Source organism: Meleagris gallopavo, chromosome 18, assembly GCF_000146605.3.
Source record: "Meleagris gallopavo isolate NT-WF06-2002-E0010 breed Aviagen turkey brand Nicholas breeding stock chromosome 18, Turkey_5.1, whole genome shotgun sequence".
In the NCBI taxonomy this organism is placed as follows: Eukaryota; Metazoa; Chordata; class Aves; order Galliformes; family Phasianidae; genus Meleagris; species Meleagris gallopavo.
In genome coordinates, this window is record NC_015028.2 from 281,816 (window position 1) to 290,899 (window position 9,084).

Here is a 9,084-nt window from a genome sequence, read left to right on the forward strand (position 1 = left end):
TCATCTCTCAGTCCAATTCTTCAGATGGTTTTTCTGGAAAAGAAAGAGAAAAGCAACGGATGCTGAGGTGGGACAGCTTGTGATCCCATGGGAAACCCTCATTGCTTTGGGTTGGGGAAGGCTCACCCAGTGCTTCAGTTTGTTCCACTGGAAAAGCAAAAAAAAAGCAAAGCATGATGAGAGGAACATCTCATCCACTCACACAGACAGACCTCAGCTTTTTTAATTTGAGAGGAGAGACTCACCCATCTCTTCAGAAGGTTCCTTTGGAAAAACAAAACAAAACAATACAAAAAAGAGAATGGCAGTGCATGGTCATTGGGGCTTTTACATCCCATATGAGTTGCTTGGAAGAGCAACAGATTCCCTCACTTTAGTGAGTGCAACTTACTCAACAGAAACTTGCCTTTCTCTGCAAAAAAAGAAAGAAAAACCACGGCATGATGAGGTGGGACAGCTTGTCAACCCATGGACAACCCCACACTTCTTTGGTTGGGGGAAGAAGAAGACTCACCCACTGCTTCAGCTTGTTGCACTGGAAAAGAAGGAGGAAAGCAATGCACGATGAGAGGAACATCTCATCCCTTACGCAGGCAGACAAAATGTCTTTAATTTGAGAAGGAAGACTCACCCAGTTCTACAACGTGTTCTTCTGCAAAAGAAGCAAATAAGAAAAGCATGATGAGAAGGGTCAGATTATTATCCCATGCCTGATCCCCTGGGAAGAGCCCAGATTCCTTCAGTGTAGGGAGGGAGACTTACTCATATTTGCAGCGCTTGAATCTGAAAAGGAAAAGTAGAAATAATCATGATGAGAGGATCATCTCATCCCACAGCTCCCACAGGCAGACCAGTGTCTTTAATTTGAGAAGGGAGACTCACCCAGTTTTGCAGCAAGAGTCTCTGGAAAAGAAAGAAATAAGAAAAGCGTGATGAGAAGGGTCAGATGATTGTTCCATGGCTGATCCCATGGGAAGACCCCAAATTCCTTGAGAATTAGGAGGGAGACTTACTCAGATCTGCAGCACTTAAATCTGCAAATGAAAAGCAGAAACAGTGCGTGACAAGAGAAACATCTCATTCACAGCTCACACAGGCAGACCCCCGTGTTTTTAATTTGGATGTGAAGACTCACCCATGTCTTCACAGTCTTTCTCTGGAAAAGAAGAAGAAAAGCAGTGCATGGTTAGAGGGGATTTTTCATCCCATACGCAGACCCTTGTTGAAGACCCCACATTCCTTCAGTTTAGCGACTGCAACTTACTCAACTGTGAATTCTGTTTTTCTGAAAAAAAGAAAGAAAGAAAAAAGCACGGCATGCTGAGGTGGGACAGCTTGTCATCCCATGGGCAACCCCATATTGCTTTGGTTTGGGAAGAAGGCTTACCCACTGCTTCACTTCTTTCCGCTGAAAAAGAAAGAAGCACAGCATGATGAGGTGGGACAGCTTGTCATCCCATGGGAAACCCCAAATTCCATTGGTTCGGGGCGGAAGACTCACCCAGTGCTTGAGTTTGTTCCACTGGAAAAGAAAGAGAAAGGCAACACACAGTGAGAGGAACGTCTCATGCACAGCTCACACTGGCAGACTCCTTTTTTTCTACTTTTTGAGGGAGGACTCACCCAGCCTTTCAGCTAGTTTCTCTGCCAAAGAAACAGCAAGGAACGCATGTTGAGAAGGGTCAGATGATCATCCCCTGGCTGATCCCATGGGAAGACTCCAAATTCCTTCACTGGAGGCAGGAAGACTTACTCAGTTCTGCATCCCTTATCCCTGCAAAGGAAAAGCAGAAACAGGGCGTATTGAGAGGACATCCCACCCCAGAGCTCCCACAGGAATACCCCAGCATTTTTAACTTGGGAGGGGAGACTCACCCATCTTTTCACAGTATAAGTCTTGAATAGAAAAAGAAAAGCAGTGCACAGTGAGATACATCTCATCCCAAAGCTCCCACAGGCAGACCGCATTTTTCTTTCTGATTTGGGTTGAAGGACTCACCCAATTTTGTAGCCAGTATTTCTGCAAAAGAAATAAATAAGAAACACGTGGTGAGAAGGGTGAGAAGATCATCCCATGGCTGATCCCATGGGAAGACCCCAAATTCCTTCAGTATTAGGAGGGAGACTTACTCAGCTCTGCAGCACTTGAATCTGCAAAGGAAGAGCAGAACCAGTGCGTTATGAGAGGAACATCTCCCCCACAGCTCACACAGGCAGACCCCAGTGTTTCTTATTTGGGAGGGGAGACTCACCCATCTCTTCATAGTCCTTCTCTGGAAAAGAAAGAGAAAAGCAATGCATGGTTAAAGGGAATTTTTCCTGCCATATGCAGTCCCATGGGAAGACCTCAATTTCCCCAAATGTTGTGACTGCAACTTACTCAGCTGTGAATTCTGTTTGTCTGAAACAGAAAAGAAAAAGCACGGCATGAGGAGTTGGGACAGCTTGTCCTCCCATGGGAAACACATATTGCTTGTTTTGGGAAGACTCACCCAATGCCTCATTTTTTTCTGCTGAAAAAGAAAGAAAAACCACCGCACAGTGAGGTGGGACAGCTTGTCATCCCGTGGGAAACCCCAACTTCCTTTGGTTCAGGGCAGAAGACTCACCCAGTGCTTCAGTTTGTTCCACTGAAAAAGAAAGGCAACACACAGTGAGAGGAACGTCTCATCCACAGCTCACACTGGCAGACTCCCTTTTTTTTCCCCCAATTTCTGATGGAAGACTCACCCAGCCTTTCAGCTTGTTTCTCTGCCAAAGAAACAAGTAAGCAATGCAGGATGAGAAAGGTGAGAAGCTCATCCCATGACTGATCCCATGGAAAGACCCCAAATTCCTTCAGTGCAGGGAGCGAGACTTACTCAGATTTGCAGCACTTAAATCTGGAAAGGAAAAGCGGAAACAATGCATGATGAGAGGAACATTCATCCCACAGCTCACACAGGCAGACCCCAGTGTTTTTTTATTTGGGAGGGCAAACTCACCCATCTCATCAGTGTGTTTGTCTGGAATGGAAAGAGAAATCCATTGCATGGTCAGAGGTGTTTTTTCATCCCCCATGCAGTTCCTTGGGAAGACCCCAGATTCCCTTAGTTTAGTGATTGCAACTTACTCAACAGTGATTTCCAATTCTCTACGAAAAGAGAAAGTAAAAGCAAGGCATGATGAGGTGGGACAGCTTGTCATCCCATGGGAAACCCCATATTCCTTTGGTTCAGGTATGAAGACTCACCCACTTTTTCAGTTTGGTGCACTGGAAAGGAAAGAGAAATGCAGTGCATGATGAGAGGAAGATGTCATCCCGTAGCTCACTCAGGCCAATCGCCCTTTTTTTCTAATTTGGGAAGGAGGACTCACCCAGTTCTGCAGCTTGTTGCTCTGCCAAAGAAACAGATAAGCAATGCATAGTGAACAGGGCCAGATTATCATCCCATGGGTGATCCAATGGGAAGGGCCTAAATGAGGGAACACCTTGCCATCCCATGGCTACACCCATAACCCAGACCCCAAATCTGTTTGTTCTGGGAAGCGGCCAATGACCATTTCGGTCCCAAGAAGGAATTAAACCAGTATGAAGGAAAAAAACAAACCCAATAGCAAGGGATAATGAGAGGGAACAGCTTCCCACGGGAAGAGCCAAAGTTATTCAGTTAAAGAAAGAAAACTCACTCAGTATTTCAGCTTGTTGCCCTGGAAAAGGAAGAGCAGAGCAGTGCAGGGTGAGAGGGGAGAGCTGCTCATCCCACGGCTGATGCCATGGGGAGTCCCTGAATTTCCTGCGCGTGTGGAAGGAGACTTACCCAGCTCTGCATCTTTTCTCTCTGCAAAACAAAAGCAAAGGAAATGCATGGTCAGAGGGAAGACCTCCCCATCCCATGTCTGATCTTATACCCAGACGCCAAATCTTTTTGTTCTGGGAAGTGGCCAATGACCACTTTGGTCCCAGGAAGGAATTAAACCAATATGAAGGAAAAAACCCAAACCCAATGGCAAGGGGTAATCAGAGGGAACAGCTTCCCGTGGAATGACTCAATATTATTTTGTTAGAGAAAGAAAACTCACCCAGTATTTCAGCTTGTTGTGCTGGAAAAGAAAGAGCAGAGCAGTGCACGGTCAGAGGGGAGAGCTGCTCATCCCACAGCTGATGCCATGGGTAGACCCTGAATTCCCTCACTTTGGGGAGGAAACTTACCCAGCTCTGCATCTTTTCTCTCTACAAAACAAAAGCAAAAGAAATGCATGGTCAGAGGGAACACCTCATCCCATGGCTACACCTGTGCTCAGACCCCAAATCTTTTTGTTCTGGGAAGTGGCCAATGACCACTTTGGCCCCAGGAAGGAATTAAACCAGTCTGAAGAAAAAACCAAACCCAATAGCAAGGGGTAATCAGAGGGAACAGATTCCCATGGGAAGAACCAGAGTACTTTGGTTTTTGGAAGAAAACTCACTCAGTATTTCAGCTTGTTGCTCTGGAAAAGGAAGAGCAGAGCAGTGCAGGGTCAGAGGGGAGAGCTGCTCATCCCACAGCTGATGCCATGGGGAGTCCCTGAATTCCCTGCGAGTGTAGAAGGAGACTTACCCAGCTCTGCATCTTTTCTCTCTGCAAAACAAAAGCAAAGGAAATGCATGGCCAGAGGGAACACCTTCTCATCCCATGGATACACCCAGGCCCATACCCCAAATCTTTTTGTTCTGGGAAGTGACCAATGACCCCTCTGGTCTAAAGATGCAATTTTACTGACATGCAGGAAGAAGCAAACATAAAAGCATCAGATGATCAGAGGGATGAGCTTCCCATGGGAAGAACCTAAGTACTTTGGTTGGTAGAAAACTCACCAATAGTTATAGCTTGATCCACTGGAAAAGAAAGAGCAGAGCAGTGCAGGGTCAGAGGGGAGAGCTGCTCATCCTACAGCTGATGCCATGGGGAGACCTGAATTCCCTCACATTTGGGGAAGGAGACTTACCCAGCTCTGCATCTTTTCTCTCTGCAAAACAGAAGCAAAGGAAATGCATGGTGAGAGGGAACACCTTCTCATCCCATGGCTACACCTCTGCTCAGACCCCAAATCTTTTTGTTCTGGGAAGTGGCCAATGACCACTTTGGTCCCAAGAAGGAATTAAACCAGTATGAACGAAAACAACAAACCCAATAGCAAGGGATAATGAGAGTTAACAGATTCCCATGGGAAGACCCAAAGTTATTCAGTTAGAGAAAGAAAACTCACCCAGTATTTCAGCTTGTTGCGCTGGAAAAGGAAGAGCAGAGCAGTGCAGGGTCAGAGGAGAGAGCTACTCATCCCACGGCTGATGCCATGGGGAGTCCCTGAATTCCCTGTGAGTGTGGAAGGAGACTTACCCAGCTCTGCATCTTTTCTCTCCGCATAAGAGAAGCAAAGGAAATAAATGCTCATAGGGAACCCCTTCTCATCCCATGTCTGATCTTATACCCAGACCCCAAAGTTTTTGTTCTGGGAAATGGCCAATGACCCCTCTTAACAAACCATTTTACTAACACGGAGGAAGAAACAAGCACAACATCAACAGACAATCAGAACAGCTTCCAGTGGGAAGAACCTAAGTATTTTGGTTTGTGGAAGAAATCTCACCCATTGTCAAAGATTGATCCACTGGAAAAGAAAGAGCAGAGCAGTGCACGGTCCGAGGGGACAGCTGCTCATCCCATGGCTGAAGCCATGGGGAAACCATGAATTCCCTCACTTTGGGAAGGAGACTTACCCAGCTCTGCATCTTTTCTCGCTGCAAAACAAAAGCAAAGGAAATACATGGTCTGTGGGAACACATCTCATCCCTGGCTACTCCCGTGCCCAATCCCCAGACTTTTTGATCTGGTATGTGAGCAATCACCACTTTGGTCCGAAGAAGAAATTAAACCAATAGGAAGGCACTGATCAGGCAAGAGTATTGCAAGTGGATCAGTCAGGATCGACACATCACACAACCCAACTGCATCCCATGAACCCAGCACATCCCAAGGCCACAAAATATCCCAAGGCCCCCCAGATCCCATGATCCGTGCACACAGCATAAGCCCAACACTCTGCAGTCTTCTGTCAGATCCATTAAAGGGATTTTGGTGGTGGAAGGGGCTGGAAGGACTCACCCAGCTCTCTGCGCTGTGCCGCTGGAAAACAAAGCAGAGGAAGAGGTGGTCAGCAGGGCAGCTTGGTTTATGAGGACGTCACCAGAGAGTCTGGACCTTTCCACCTGCCCCACGCTCCAGCCACGTTCCCATCTTCTCACCCACACTCCTTTCCTTTTCCCCCTTCCTTCATTCCCCCAAAGAAATGCAAACATTATTTAATGACCACTGGGAATCCCTGAAAGAATCTCCCTTCCTCCTCCTGTGTACTTCTGTGAGGCAGAGCTCAGCACGACACCGACCATCCCTGTCCCTGCACAACATTTCCCTGCGCACCATCCCCTCTGCTCTCAGCTCACCTTGCTTTCTATAGAGAAAAGCTATGATGACAAATGACCCAAGCTGAAGTGTGATGACCATAGCCAGAGCCACCTTCCAGGGATGGATGATTTGGGAAAAAGGATCTGGAAAAAACATCAGGACAAGGGTTTCTTTTCCACTCCCATATGTGGAAAATCAAGACTCAGACGGGAGATCACAGAACCCGAAGGGGCAGCAACCAGGGAGCAGTGACACACAAAGGCAGCGTGCCCAGCTTGGCACAGGTGGAGGAGCTGCTCAGCATCCTGTGCCCACTGCCACTGAGACACGAAGAAACCCATCATGGAAACCCAACCCAACCACCTCATCCATGCAGATCCATCCCCAAATCACACCCACTGCAACTCCAGCATCTCCTGGAACAATTCAGCCCCGACCTCTTTCAAAGGCTGCTGTCTTTCAGCTCTCCATGCATGGACATGAGGATGAGGATGGACAGATGTGAGGTGGGACACACAAACCCAGCGACACCTGGAGGCGTCACCCCAGCCACTGACCTGACACCTCCAGGTTCACCACAGCTTCTGCATAGCCATCACCATCTTCCACAGCACAGCTGTAGGAGCCACTATCAGAGGATCTCACAGCAGTGATGCGCAGATCCAGGTTTCCATCAGAGAGACCATTCCTGAGCAGTTCTGTCCTCCCTTTATACTCCTCCATCTGCTCCAGATCCACTCCATTTTGGTAGTGGTGCACAAGGCCAGAGGACTGGTGCTGGATCCATCTGATGTCTGAGCTCCCAGCATCCTTGCAAGGGGACAAGTAGCAGCGCAGCACGACGTCCTGTCCCACGATGGCAGTGACCCGGAGACTCGGTGCCACCACCGTGAGCTGGGCTGGGCAATGAGAAGGGCACGGAGAGCCGGTGAGATGGTGGGTGTGTGAATGTGGGGGCATGGAGCGGCACAGGGTGAGTTGGTGTGTGCTCCATCCCATGTAACAGCACTGGAGAGAGAGCAGGAGGGAGCGGGGAAGGACTTGTGTGGGTGGGAGCCCACTGACAGCGTGTGGTGGAGGTGGTGAAGAGGCAGAAATTCTACTCAAAATGGTGTCTTTCATGCTACAGCCAAAAGTGAAACCCAAGTGTGTGTGGGTGCTGGGCTTGGGTCCTCCCTGCCCCATGGCCGCTCCCCCACCCCACAGCAACAGCTGTGGCCGGCACAGCAGCCCCACAGGACCCCTACCTGATCCCAGATGGAGGAGGTGCAGAGCCACGAGATGAGCCAGGAGGGTCCTCCATTGGAAGGCAAAACTGGGGTGGTTGCAGCCTGATAGGAAGCACATCTGTGCTGGAGAAGGGGAGGTGGGAAGGAGTTGGGGAAAGGAAAGAGAGGAGGGAGAGTGAGAAGGAGATGATGGAGGAGATGGGGAAGAAGATGAGTAATAAATGGGTAAGAGATGAGAGAAGAAGACTGGAAAAGGATGTGGGGGGGAGAAGATTGGGTGGGGGATAGAGGGAGGAATTTGGGGAAGGAGATGGTGAAGGAATTGGAGAAGATGAGGAAGAAGATTTGGAATAAGGATGGGGAAGACTTTCAGGAAGATTATGCAGGAAGAAGCTGAAAGAGAAGAGAGGGACCCAGAGGATAACACCACCAGGGCAGGAGGGGATGGGGTCAGTCAAACATGATTCCATGAGCACAGCCAGCAGCGTCTTGGGCAGTGGCCGTGCTCCTCACCTACTGTGGGGCAGAGCAGGTGACCCCCCAAGGATTTCCCCTACCAGGAGCCCCACAGAGACAGAAATCCCTCACCTGAGCTGCAGGAAGCGTGTGGCTACACCCAGCTTCTCCTACCTTTGCCCAGCTCCAAGGTTCAATAGGAGGAACTTGGCTATGGATCAATGTGGGCAAAGGTTGGAGAACATTAAACACATCTCACTGCAGCTTCGTGCACAGCCCTTGTTCTCTGCATCCACCAGGATCATGGACCCAGGAGAAGCATTGCCAAAGCGCAGGGAAAAGCTGCGGTCTGCTCTGCATGAACATTTCTTCCACCTTCTCCAAAACTTCTTCCACCTCCCACAGGTTACAGGGGAAAGTAGCACTGCCAGAGCATTTCCTGAGAGCTGGCAATGCCAGATTACGGCTTGGTGCAACTGGGAGTGGGGGCAGCTTGCTCTGAGCTATGCCCATGGTGTGATGGGTCCTTTGGTCAGTAGGGATTTTTAACTAACCAACCATTAATGCAGAAGTTAATATTTATTTGCCCCTCTGATACCCCCACAGCCACTCTCCCTCTTCTGTGGGACTCTGGGGATGAGCAGGGCTTTGTGGAGAAGGTGGGAGATGCTTTGTGGGGGGGAGATCACTCGGTGCAGTTGGGGCTTAGTATGGCTTTTTATTTTCTTTTTTTTATGTGTATTTTTTGTGTATTAAATTTTTTTCCTTTTGAGCTTCCTGGAGGGAGCCTTGTTCTGCTGGGAAAGCAGACATGGTGAGAAGGGTCGGCTTGTTGTCTGATAAAGCCCACATTGCTCTGGTTCCAGGATGAAGACTCAGCCTGTTCCATGGAACCAAACCCCCAATAACTGATAACAACCAGTGATGCATTGCCATCAGCAGGTGTGCTTTATTCTGTAGTGAGAGACAAGAGG

The 9,084-nt window shown here is 48.7% G+C and overlaps 1 protein-coding gene and 1 long non-coding RNA gene across 39 annotated transcripts in view; both read right to left on the reverse strand.

The window, feature by feature from the left end:
* LOC100540610 (myosin heavy chain, skeletal muscle, adult) overlaps positions 1 to 8,306 on the reverse strand; it is a 27,257-nt gene extending 18,951 nt beyond the window's left edge. For 8 of the 38 annotated variants that reach the window (XM_031556062.1, XM_031556075.1, XM_031556074.1 and 5 more), the window contains exons 1-29: positions 7,673 to 8,044; positions 6,983 to 7,324; positions 6,464 to 6,568; positions 6,126 to 6,146; positions 5,741 to 5,761; positions 4,063 to 4,083; positions 3,801 to 3,821; positions 3,670 to 3,690; positions 3,358 to 3,378; positions 3,233 to 3,253; positions 3,113 to 3,133; positions 2,985 to 3,005; positions 2,862 to 2,882; positions 2,731 to 2,751; positions 2,610 to 2,630; positions 2,493 to 2,513; positions 2,381 to 2,401; positions 2,253 to 2,273; positions 2,131 to 2,151; positions 2,000 to 2,020; positions 1,876 to 1,896; positions 1,754 to 1,774; positions 1,624 to 1,644; positions 1,502 to 1,522; positions 1,388 to 1,408; positions 1,265 to 1,285; positions 1,136 to 1,156; positions 1,014 to 1,034; positions 883 to 903 (exon numbers count right to left, since the gene is read on the reverse strand). In XM_031556062.1, coding sequence (XP_031411922.1) covers positions 883 to 903; positions 1,014 to 1,034; positions 1,136 to 1,156; positions 1,265 to 1,285; positions 1,388 to 1,408; positions 1,502 to 1,522; positions 1,624 to 1,644; positions 1,754 to 1,774; positions 1,876 to 1,896; positions 2,000 to 2,020; positions 2,131 to 2,151; positions 2,253 to 2,273; positions 2,381 to 2,401; positions 2,493 to 2,513; positions 2,610 to 2,630; positions 2,731 to 2,751; positions 2,862 to 2,882; positions 2,985 to 3,005; positions 3,113 to 3,133; positions 3,233 to 3,253; positions 3,358 to 3,378; positions 3,670 to 3,690; positions 3,801 to 3,821; positions 4,063 to 4,083; positions 5,741 to 5,761; positions 6,126 to 6,146; positions 6,464 to 6,568; positions 6,983 to 7,324; positions 7,673 to 7,772 — 1,093 coding nt within the window. In that variant the 5' untranslated portion in view covers positions 7,773 to 8,044. Of the gene's footprint in view, positions 1 to 882; positions 904 to 1,013; positions 1,035 to 1,135; positions 1,157 to 1,264; positions 1,286 to 1,387; positions 1,409 to 1,501; positions 1,523 to 1,623; positions 1,645 to 1,753; positions 1,775 to 1,875; positions 1,897 to 1,999; positions 2,021 to 2,130; positions 2,152 to 2,252; positions 2,274 to 2,380; positions 2,402 to 2,492; positions 2,514 to 2,609; positions 2,631 to 2,730; positions 2,752 to 2,861; positions 2,883 to 2,984; positions 3,006 to 3,112; positions 3,134 to 3,232; positions 3,254 to 3,357; positions 3,379 to 3,669; positions 3,691 to 3,800; positions 3,822 to 4,062; positions 4,084 to 4,968; positions 4,990 to 5,229; positions 5,251 to 5,740; positions 5,762 to 6,125; positions 6,147 to 6,463; positions 6,569 to 6,982; positions 7,325 to 7,672; positions 8,048 to 8,167; positions 8,201 to 8,242 lie in introns of those variants that run through there. The other 30 variants (XM_031556076.1, XM_031556072.1, XM_031556069.1 and 27 more) reach the window with 17 other exon arrangements.
* On the reverse strand, positions 127 to 460 carry LOC109370407. Its single transcript, XR_004161636.1, has 3 exons — positions 392 to 460; positions 246 to 264; positions 127 to 147 (listed from the first exon to the last, which is right to left on the reverse strand). It is a non-coding gene; the product is annotated as an uncharacterized LOC109370407 (long non-coding RNA).
* Positions 8,307 to 9,084: the final 778 nt, after the last annotated feature.